We start from the raw sequence: 12,431 nt of genomic DNA, 5'->3' as shown, positions 1-12,431 counted from the left end.
TCATATCAACTCATTTTTCCCTTTAACTTCCCAAATATCAATTAGTATGGTTTAAGGGTTTAAAGGCGCAGAGGAGACGGCTGTCGTCTGTGTGTTCAGCTTTGAAATTACATGGCGGTTCTGTCTCAGATCAAATATAATCAAATATTGCGATTGCCAGTTTTAATTGTATTATGGCTTGTCGTGTCACTTTCAATGACAAGCCTGTGTGTATGCTTGCCATCATGTGTGTGTGTTTGTGTGCATGTGTGTGTGTGTGTGTCTGTTTACTACTTTTCTAGAAATACACTTCACTCTTGTCTTTCTTTTCTCTCTCCCTTCATCCTCTCCAGGATGCCAAGTCTTCGTTTTTCCAGTTCGGGGCCTCCCTCCAGCAGGAGGCCCTGTTGATGCTTGCCATAATGGAAGAGTACGATTGGCACGTCTTTTCCATAGTAACCAGCAAGTTCCCTGGTTACCAGGAGTTTATCTCCACACTCCGAGTGACAGTGGACCACAGCTTTGTGCGGTGGGACCTGCAGAGCGTGGTCACTCTAGACGGCGTAGACCCCGACGCCAAAGCGCACGTGCAGCTCAAACGCATCCAGTCGCCCGTCATCCTGCTCTACTGCTCCAAAGACGAGGCCGAGTTCATTCTGGATGAGGCCCGTTCCCTGGGCTTGACCGGTGCCGGATACGTCTGGATCGTTCCCAGCCTAACCACAGGGAATCCGGAGCAGACTCCCGAGGTTTTCCCGGCGGGAATGATTTCCATTTCCTATGACGAATGGGATTACCCGCTGGAAAGACGCGTCCGAGATGCAATTGGAATCATGAGCTCTGCCGCCGCTGCCATGTTCCGAGAAGAAGGCCAGATTCCTGAGGGAACAGCCAGCTGCTACGGCCAATCGGAAAAGCCCAAGGTTCCACCAAGCGCTCTGCGGAGGTACGCTATGGTTTTTTTTTTTTGTCTGTTTCCTGTCTGTGACCTTTGGAAGTATGATAACAGCTTATCATTTGGTAATCATATTGGTGCTCCAATAAAATATGTATGAAAGTGGTGATGGGGGAAAAAAACCCATAAATGGAGACGTTTGACATACTTGACATATAGAGTTGAAAAAGCGTTTTGTACTTCAAATTACCATGTACCGAAACACTGTGTAAAATTCTCTTTCTATTTTATTGCATTTCTGTGTATTAAGTAAAGGTTAAGATTACAGACACTTTTTCCCCGAGTGCTACACTTGATAAATGCACTGTGCACCATTATAAGGCATGGTAAGACACCGGACTTGCTTTAAAATCAGGTGTATCCTACATTTTGGATCCACAAGTGTAATCCCAGCTGTCCCCAGCTGACTGTGACCAGGAATCCACAGGAACACAACTGTCCATGATAGAGAGGCCAAGTGCCGAAGGGCTCCTCTCCTCCTCTCAGTCAGTGGTCACTGCTGCTCACACATCTACGATGTTATGGGCAGAGTCAGGCAAAGTGCATTATATCAGTAGACAATACCGTGTAAGTCATGGAGGTGGAAAAGAAAGAAAGAAAGAAAGGAAAAAATGATTGGCTCATGATAGCTGAAGTGTCGTGTTAGTCTCAAACAGCTCAGATAAGGTGACAGCAGCGAGAGGAAAAGACTGTGAAGAAGGGTATTTTGGCATTCCAAATTGGTAGAAAATGGATAAAAAAAAAATATCATCCTAGGTTGGACCGTACATGGAACAATTTTGTTACCTATGCAGGAAGATACACGAGAGGATTTTGCCAGCAGAATTAATGTATGCGAGCAAAAGCGTAACATTCTCTCTCTCTATCAAATAGTTGTTGTAATCCTATTTATATAGACTCTTTTTCCATGTGAGAGGGCCCTGGGAATTCTCTTCTATGTGGAATCAAAGTCAGAATGTAAGAGACTTCTAAAGACTTCCAGAGACTTCTAAAGGAATTCATGAAGTCTTTAACATTTGTAGAGCTTGATTTTCACACAACAGAAACACTACGTCACAAATAAAATATAATGAAGTTTGATAATACTGATCAAAGAGAGAAAACACAACAATGATTCCACTATATACGAACTGAAGATAAACAAGACACGCTCACACACACACACACACACACACACACACGCACACACACACACACACACACACACACGCATAAACAAGCTCCACAAGCTTTGGTAAATGGATAAAGTAATGTTTTTTTTAGTGCAGGATTCCCCCTGTTTTCCTCTTTGCTGCCATGCTCTTTGTGTTGGCTCACACAATGCTCCCTCTAGTACCCAGTGGTCTCTCAAAATAAGGACAAACCCAGATATCTTGATGCAATCTTGATGTTTACATAATGGAGACAAATCAGAGTCTGGATATGGTAGACAGAAGTCTGTCGAGTTGCTGTTTTTACGTTTGTAAACCACCCCTTTTTTTCCCCCCAATCTTTCATCTGATTCTTACTGACAGTAGAATAACATTCATCCCTTATTCATCCACTAGGCTTCCTCTTTTTTTCTCCACTTCTTTTTGGTGACCAGAGAGCTCTTCCTGACATATTCACACAGCCCCTCTGTGACCTTGTCCAGCCCCTCATGCTGTGCTAGTGTTGTTCCCTGGTCTCATATTCCACCACCACCACCCCCAGAACTGTCACAGACAGCTAAACACATCAGGTCCTCGCACCTGGCCACCCTGACTCCTACACGAACACAAAATTTCTTATGGATTTACAGAATAGCAGCTATCTTTCCACACATCACTCAAGTCCTGCTGTATACAAACTGTGTATTTTTGGCACTTCACCTCTGCCAGGTGAAACGTATCGTCGGCATATCACGCTCCAGCGGTTTTTAATGCTAGGACGAACCCAGCGGTTTGGAAGTCCTTACAGCTCTGATTCCACACACCAACCTTTCAATCCACAAACTTTTTTTTTTCCTTTATGCTACAAAAAGTACAAAGTCATTCAAATTTAGCATAATCAACCAGTACCATCCATATCCCCTTAAGCCTAAAAAATAATCACTAACATCCTTGTCAATATGCAAGGCATTGTTGTTAGATATTCTTTTTCCAGGTGGGGGAAAAAAACAGTGATACTTTTTAAGGACTATATTTAGTCTGGAATACCGTGTTTTAGCTGTATTTTTGAGGTCTATATTTGGGCTAGAATAATGTGTTTTAGCTGTATTTTTGAGGTCTATATTTGGGCTAGAATAATGTGTTTTAGCTGTGCTCCTTGTCTTAGGCTCACAGACTTGGATAGAGGCTCATTTGTTCTCCATCCTTTTATGATATATATCTGATATATATGTATATATTTTAAAAATTCAGAGCTCAATTCCTAATAGGCTTATGGCTTATGCCAAAAATACACAGTGTACAGAGAAAATGGATAGGAGCTTTTAACAGCGATGGTGACACCTAATTCAGCACAACGCATAAACACAAAGCAGCAAGCACAGTGTCCGAATCCAATGACATTCATTCATTTAAACTGAGAACAGTCTTTCACAAATCTTTATTTAAATAGAGATTCCACCTGTAAGGGAATTAGCACACTGTTGATTTGTTTGACCAATAGTATTATTATTCCTGAGCAAGGGATTTCGTAATAGCTAGTTACCATGCTCTCAGCCTGTTTGGCTAACAGCACTAATACTGCTGTTTGTTCAAAGTGGAAATGTACCAGTGATCTGTCTTTACTAAGGTACCTTACCAAAGTTTTCAGACAGTCTGACAGCATGATATAGACATTAGAGCATTTATACAGCTACAATTACCATGGCACAAATAAAACACAAATACCATGGCTAATGTATGGCGATAAGCATGTAGTCACCTGACGTGTGGACTAAGGCATCTGTGCAACTACAGGCAAGTCAGACCAGCGACTGGATTTACAAAACTGTCGTGTTTTATTTTTCATAATTACACTCACTGTTTGGGCTTAGGGGTCACCCCTAAAGCGGGTTGAATATAATCGACACCTCGCTTACCATCTTTGTCGATTACCATTGATTCCACCAAGAGACGTTTCCTGTCCTATCTCGGTCCTCATGAATTTGTTGGGAATATTCCTCGTTTATGTGGAAGTGAATAAAAGAAGCTACACCCCAACAGCTTTTCAGAAAATGCACAAAGGGAGATGCCAGTGGCACCACAGTACCGATTACACTGCATAGTGCACCACGAGGATTTCCAAAGCAGCTGCTCACCCATTCACATATATTTATATATCTACACACATATGTATGTAAGTACATTCAGATGGGACAATTGACATGACACGCATATCAAAAGAAGTCTTTCATCTGAAAACGCATGCAGGGTCTTCAGGGCGATATCTTTCGTGGCACAGTATATCTGCACAATGGGCATTAGCAGCTATACCTTACAGCAACACACAGGGTATTGTTCGAGAGGTGTTTGGGATGTTAATGAGAGAGGGTTAGAGGATTCGAGAGGGAGGGACGGTGGAAGAGAATTAGGTCTGTGTGTTTGTGTGTGTGTGTGTGTGTGTGTGTGTGTGTGTGTGTGTGTGCGCGCGTGTGTGTTTATGCGAAGGCAAAATTAAGGTACATTCATGAAAACATAATGAAGCCAAGTGCGCTTTCCATTTTTATTAAGGTACGGCACATGGAAACTGTAGTCTCTCACAAGTCACAGCTATATGTCTAATTTCAAGATATGACAATACTTTTGAAAGACAATTAAATATTTAGGACTTAACCACTTGGACCCTCTTCTCTACTCTAAAGGTAATTGTGGAGCGAGAAGCAAACTGATTTTGACATCTTATTTCACCATGGTAATTTCGCTAGTCAAGCCAGGTTTAGGGCAAAGCTTTTCAGCTGAATTGAAAATGCAAATGACAGAAGACAAGCGAGACCAAATCATTGCAAGAGGTTATGTTATGATTATGGCTCCCCCACAGCAAGCCTCCTGTTTCCTCCCAGTATAAAGCATCTCCATCCAGCCTAAATGAATGGACAGCATTTAGCTGAGAACACCAGCTTTAAATATCTTTTCTAGACATGTGTCCTCTGATCAATTTAATGAAGATGAACTGAGTTCATCTTTAAAGATAAAAGTGTACGCTTACCCCGTTGGTTCATTTCCAAGGAGCAAGTAACCAAATTTTTAGGATATACTGTCCTTTTAGAGAATCTACATCTTATTTTTTTTTTTTAGAGTAACACATTGCAGGAGAACATCAGACATTCCTGCATGTCGGCTCTGATTTCTTTCAACTTATTTACACCGCGCTCTTTTAATGAGATAGGGATGGGGTTTTTTTTTTCTTGTGGAATAAAATTATGTAATCAGAATACAGCACTGAAATATTGCAGGCTGGTATGTTACACCCAGAACTCTTCATTTTCCTGAGTCAACACATGCTTGATTTAAAAGCCTATGAGTCTGTTGCTAGAAATTTCTACAACCTTCGCATGTTTGACTTTGTCAGTGTTCGATCATTCATGTCTACAGAACAGTTCAAACTCTGTCAAGCTCTCTGGGGACTATCGATGAACAGCAATCCTCACGTAATACCACAAATATCAAACTGCATTTCAGTCAGTACTTTGAGCAGACCATCCTCTCACATTTACACAGCTTTTTTGTTCCGTCGGCAGTCTGTTGCAGCCTTGAACACTGCTTTAGGTCACCGTCATGTTTAAAGCTCTTTCACAGAGGCTGGCTCACTTTCTTACAGCAAGCAGTTTTGGGTGTTTTTGGTTTTTTTTTTAACTAGGATTTTTTTTTTTTTTTTGGTATGTTGCTTCATTCATTTTTCCCTTCTGGGAACTGATGTACTTTGGATGATGTACTATGCTGGGTGGGAGACAAACGGTAACACTATGCATTTGGGCTAAGCCCTAGAATATCATGAGAGTCCCAACAGACCTCAAAGCATTTCATGCTTACAGAACACCATTTTTTTTTTCTTTTTCTTTCCATATCGCTTTGGCAGCTTTTATCTGTGGTGAGCTCAGAATACTGCTATCACATGCACATTTGTACCAGTTTTGGCCATAAAAGCATGTAGCTATTTCAGAGTTGCTATTGGCTTTTTGATATTCTCTCTGATCAGACTTCTTTGCACTGTCATCCAGAATGAGGGTTCCACACGCTGTCCACTCCTTAATAATCAACTCGGTTGTTCTTCAAGGCATACGCAAGATGGGAATGTGTGTGTGTGTTTTTTTCTTATACCCGTTCCCTGATCCGTGCCTATACAAATTCCCGTTTTCTTTTTTCTTCGCTCACGCTAAGACTGTTTGCTTTGCAGTGTGCACTTGTTCACTAGAGGAAATATAGAGACTGCTATCCTTATCCTGGAATAATAGAAGCACTGCTGAAAAAAAAAAAAAATTTTATTGAATTCTCTGAACATTTGTGGAATGTCTTTATAAGACAGAAGTTGTTGAACAGAATATCTAAGGGAAGTTAGTGAAAAAAGATTATATTATATTGTGGAAATGACAATATCTCAAAAGTTTTTTTCTTCTTTTACAGATTATTTCCAATAAATGACATTACGTTGAGGTTTAACCATTTTTTCCCCATTTTCTCCCAGACATTGGAGTCCCCATTTACCCATCTTTTCACAAAGCAGACACTTCACGTGACCTGAGTGAGGCTAACACACATTTCCTCCAATGTAAGCAAGGCTGGCCCCTATATCTTTACACATTACCAGCTGCTGGGCATCACTGTGTGAACTGTAACATCTTTGGAGGAGCATGTTAATCACACCCACAACCACAACCACAGTGGCTACCACAATGAGCAGGCAGCCTGACCCGCACCTCCGCCCGGGTCAACACCACCGGTCGTGTTCCGCTGGACCACAGGCCACCAGGAGCATTAGTCGCACAGCTGAGATTCAGACACTGCTCTACCCCGAAGACTCAGCTCTACTCTGTGTTACTTTTCCTTTCCAGACTGCATCTGTCAGGAGCCTGTGCTTTCACCTTTTTGTCACGCCTCATGTACACAACTTGCAGTTAACATTGAATGAAATCATATATTAAAGGACAGAATAGCGATGTATGGAAGAAAGCGTAAAGTTCTTTATGATTAGGGTCTGCTAATGGATGCACGGTTTGGCAGGCACAAGTTTTCAGTTTGTGAGAAAGAAGTTCTGCTATTTGGAATTAAGGTCGGTTACATAAGACGATTCACTGTAGATTCAAATGGATATTGTATTCATTTTAAGTTTCTTTTCTATTCAGCTTCTCTTTTGGTGTGTGAGCTTGAAACACTTCTTAGGCAGCAAAGGTTGTCCTGAAGGCAAGTCTGCTGAGACTCTAAAAAAGTCCCCACTTAGAATAATTGCATGCACCATGAATCTGGTGGCAGCGAAACATAACCACATTCATGGAATCGTTGAAATTTTGGAATTGTGCTTTGAATTATGATGGTAACCATAGTGACAGCAGGTTCTCGTGGATTCTTATGAGTTTCTGATTATCGTAAGTTTTGGGTGGGTTGTTTCTTTTCAACATTGCTCATCACTGAGGTGGGCTGTATCTGGGCCAGTGTTGACTCAACATCACATATACTTAGTCATTCATCGAGCCTTGTAAAGCAAACTTAAAGAGTGGCAATGTTCAGCACAGGTTAGCTATGGCTGAACACTCACATGTCCTGTCACAGAGGTGTTAGTGTAACATTGGCTGTAGCTGATTGACTACAGGCAGCACTCTCTCCTCCTCTCTCTCTCTCTCTCTCTCTCTCTCTCTCACACACACACACACACACACACACACACACACACACAAACACACACGTTTGTGCAGAGAGTGAGTGAAAGGCGTGGGAAGGTAGTGGGGGGTGGGGGATTTTGTGTAGCAGGTGTAGTTCTGACCTTATTCGGTGCCTGCCTCAAGCTAAAGCACGTTTTCAAACTCATATTTATGTCTCTTAATTAAATCTTTACCATGCACGCACACACGCACACACATGCACGCACGCGCACACACACACACACAGAGTTCTAAAAGCAATACCAACTGATCAACGTTTACCGACTCAAACATATAAGACACAACTGACTGTGTAATTAAAATAATCTCCCTATCTGAAACGCTCTCAGTCCATTTTGTAAAGCACATCTCACTTGATGCCTCTAGATATATGTTACCAATACAAGCACTCAATGCAACCTAAAGTGTCAGGCCATCAAAGAACACAGAAAACTCTGCAGCCTGGTGGTGTTTAAAAATTCTTTTTTATATATACAAACAGTACAGCTTTTGTAATTACAGCCAAGCTTTTCACTGAACCTTCAGACAGAGTACAACTGGTAAACACATTTTTGCTGCGAATACAGCATTCACTTGCACATGTTATATAAACCTGTAAAAGGGCTATAGACCTGTTTTTTTTTTTCTGCAACCAGTCTCCTGAAGAGATGGTGAATGTGTAAAGTGGTGATGTGTATTCCCTAAACTGAGGCTAAAACAGAGTGAGCATCTCAGCGGGCTGGAACTGGCAAGGCAACACCTGCTGAACCGTATCTCTGAGAACAATTCCACTGGACCAATCAACTGGATAACCATTCTAGGGGCCTTGGACATGTTCCAAAACCATGGGAATGGCGCTTGGCGGCTCTAAAATTATTTCCGAATTACAGAAAGAATTCTCTCCTCCTAGGCACTGAATATTCTGTTGAAACAATCATGTGAAAGGTTTTTTTTGTTTCGTTTTGTTTTGTTTTGTTTTGGATACTTTAAAAAGAGTAATGATGTAAATGATGATACACACTGAGTAAAGTAAATGTCTGGTAGTATTTGTACAGAAAATTAAAGACATAAACAAACACACACACACACACACGCACACAGTTAAAGAGGGAAACAGTGAGAGGGAAGGGTATGTTCATATCAAGGTTAATGTATTTGTGACATACAAAGATTTCTTCCAACAGTTCCAAGATTGAATTTCTCGCCAGACAAAAGTTTTCAGTGGATTCAGACATCTGAAGTAGAGATACCCTACATCAATGGATGAGGGGTGGGGGGCACTCAAAATCAGAGATTACACTTCTCCCTTTGAGTTTTCTTTTCTTTGTTGCTGTTGATTGCAGTGTAGGCAGACTGAAGTGTGCAATGAAAATAAATTTATTTTTGCAGCTCCTCGCCAAATCTTTGCCAACTCACATTAACATTCCAATGTTTTTTTCTCCAAGTGATTTGATTCGACCCACAAATAAATTCTTAAAACTTCCGCATTTAAAACCCAAAAATGTCAGCGTGCCAAGCTGGCAGATCTACACTGATGATTAATTGCTTGTGAAAAGATGTATGCACCTATGAAAATGGCTTCAAGGCTTTAGTAGATCAGCTCCCCAGAGTGTACAGAGTTTCAAACAGCTGCCGAGCATTTTCTTTCAAATCTGTAGATCATCCTGAGAAAAAAAAATAAAAAATAAAAAAGAATCACTTAAATATTAAAATGACACAAACATTGCTTTTCTAACAATAGGAGCATTGCTGTCCTACAATCTGGCAGTAATATTATTTGAAAACAAAAACAAAAACAAAAATAATAACAGCAGCCAATTGCCTGGTATTGTTGTTTGACTTTGGTGGAGGCAGCTCCATACCTGGCTAACTCCCTCTCTGGAGATAACTCCACTGCCTAATTTCTCATTTTAGATGAGTCATATGGTAATTAGTAAATATAGTCCAGTGGTTTGTCAGTGGTAAATGCAAGTTAAGCACCCCATCCCACCCGAATACCCACATGTGCTTTGTTTATACCAGAGAGCATGGCCTCTAACAGAGTCTCTTCCCAAAACAATATGCCACCCACAGACTCACTATCAGATCTCTTTCAGAAGAACATTAGAAAAAGCAGCTCTGGCCCCCCACAAACCGACTGCGGTAAGGTCGCATTGCCCTGTCTCTCTGACTGATGGCACTGGAGCTGTCTAAAAATGCCTGTCTAACAATCACCTTCTTAAGCACTTTGTCCTGTCTCCCTCAGACTTCCACTGCCTGTTAGTTAAGGAACTGTTGGAGTTTTTGTGGACTTAGATCATAATGGAGTGGATGGGTTCTCTTTCCAAATCCTAAAAGATAAATAGTGCCGTTAGCTGCAGTATCTCTCAGTAGCAGCTGCCATATTGTGTCATGGCCTAATGTGATACTGAGCAATGACAGAGGCTGAAATCGGGCTCGGCCATGTTTGCTGGTCTGGGTAAAAACCCGGAGAGACTGGAGATCAAAGCCGACCTCTTCCAAAACTCTTAAAGGTTAGAGATGGCAGAGCAGTGTAGAGCAGCTAGAATTGAACAGAAATGTCTTTTAACAGCATGAGGTCACCATTCATGAAATTACACACACACACAAAGACACAAAAACACGCATGCACACACACACGCCCACACACACACACACACACACACACACACACACACACACACACACACACACACACTCACTCACACAGACACACACACACACACAAATTGAAATGATGCTGTCACAGCCTAATTCACACTAACAATTAATAATACTTTCAGTAAAAATGAATTATTAATGATCCATTTAAAAATGAATTAGCATCCACCTCAGAATGTAGTGACAGCACGTCCGTGGGACCGTTGGTCAGCAGGTTCTGTTGGTTTGCTAATGCCCTTTTCCTGGCTGAAGAGGAAGATGTTGTAGAGACAGTCTGTCGGTAATGGCTTTTCACGTTCTCTTGAAGTTTTTAGGGCAGAATAATAACTTAAACATATCGTATTTAATAAGTAAGACATAAGCCAGTCCTTGCCACCAGGTAGAGCGGGATGATGAATCTGGAGAGTCTACAGGACTCTATAAATGCCAGTGTATGTGAACTTCTGTCTGCAAAGAGTGCCAAATCTTAGTTTATTACATATCACACATCATCTTAATAATACAATCACTTATAATTTGTGAATTTGATACTAAACTCATTTAAACAACAGCACAAGCAATAGCAGCTGATAATGTTATAACTTTTCCATTAATAATGTAATAAAATTTGATAATGTAAAAAAAAAAAAAAACACAGATAATGTGTTTTCGGTGTAGTGTGAATTATCTAATGACGAGGTAACTCTCTGAATTCCCTCCAGCTTTATGTATTAGAACATTCATTTTGCATCTTTGTGATAATACTGCACTGCATGTTAGAACCATGGCTCTTATGATGCACATTTATGCCGATATCAAATTTTCATCTTTGCATCGTTATTTTCTGCAGCAAAAATGGTATGTTTAGACTCATAGCTGACATCAAGTTTCTTAGAGGTTTTGCTCAAAACCCTTAAAATGTCTTCTGTATTTGTAATGATAGTATTCTGAAAGGGATATGACAACACTGGTAAAGTGTTTTTAAAAATGTTATTATAAAACACTCACTACGACACTCCCTAGCCCAGTTGTTTTTTCTTAACATGTTGTAATTAAAATCTTGAAAGAGGCTAAGAACATAGGCCTTTGTATTGCAAGACAGCTGAATTATGAATGAGTCTTAAACACACAGAGACACACAGATATACAAACACTCCTCACTCACATGCACACACACACACACACACACACACACACACACACACACAAATGCAGCTGCAGCTAAACAGAACCAGCATTACGGCAAAATCTGCTATGGGCAGTCTTGGCCCATGACACTCAGCAACTCATGCCTACACCCTATAGCAGTGGCTCTCTACTCCAGCGTGGGGGGTGGGGGGCGTGCACTGTTCTGCACGTCTTTGTTTTAACTCTCCTGAGCTCAGAACTGACACACCTGATTCCACTGATCAACGAATCATCAAGCCCTTGATTAGCTCAATTAACTTTGATAATGAAGAGTTAAAACAAAGTCGTGCAGGACAGTGGGCCACCAGGACTGGAGTTGAGAACCACTGCACTATGGCAAACAGTAAGTCAGCTTAACTCTTACAAGCTAAGATATTAAATACAGATGAATCACAACAAACATATTAAACATCAAACTGGAGTGATACACTAATTGTGTATCACAGTAGATTCAATGAGTAGAGTTTGATTAAGTTTTACATCATAGTATTATCTACACTAAGAATAAAAATGCTAATTATGCTTAGTTATGGCATTATTGTATGGAAATGAATCTAATGCTATACTTTATTTATTTGATGATAATTTATGAAATGTATAGGGGTCATTCCGTGTCAGATCAGACAGAATCCAGGAAAGTGGTGGCAGCACTGTCTCAGATTCTATTCAAAGTTTGTCTATATAATGTTTGGGACCCAAAACAAAGGCCTGTAAAATATTTTTGTTCAATTCCAATGTTTTTTTTTTTTTAAATTTTTTTGCCGCTTGATATTTCTTAATTTTTGCACTCACAAAACGCCTTATCTGAGAAGCCATGTTTGAGCATTAATATCTTGAAAAGTATTATTCCTATCCTCACCAAACTTTGTG

At 40.6% G+C, this 12,431-nt stretch overlaps 1 protein-coding gene across 1 annotated transcript in view; it reads left to right on the top strand.

Annotated features, from left to right (window-relative positions):
- The window catches only part of grin2ab (glutamate receptor, ionotropic, N-methyl D-aspartate 2A, b), a 56,317-nt gene that overhangs the window by 28,928 nt on the left and 14,958 nt on the right, over positions 1 to 12,431 (top strand). The window contains exon 2 of the mRNA XM_030780110.1: positions 333 to 925. Coding sequence (XP_030635970.1) covers positions 333 to 925 — 593 coding nt within the window. The remainder of the gene's footprint in view (positions 1 to 332; positions 926 to 12,431) is intronic.

Source organism: Chanos chanos, chromosome 7 (genome assembly GCF_902362185.1).
Source record: "Chanos chanos chromosome 7, fChaCha1.1, whole genome shotgun sequence".
In the NCBI taxonomy this organism is placed as follows: Eukaryota; Metazoa; Chordata; class Actinopteri; order Gonorynchiformes; family Chanidae; genus Chanos; species Chanos chanos.
This window is presented reverse-complemented; position numbering and strand designations above follow the sequence as displayed.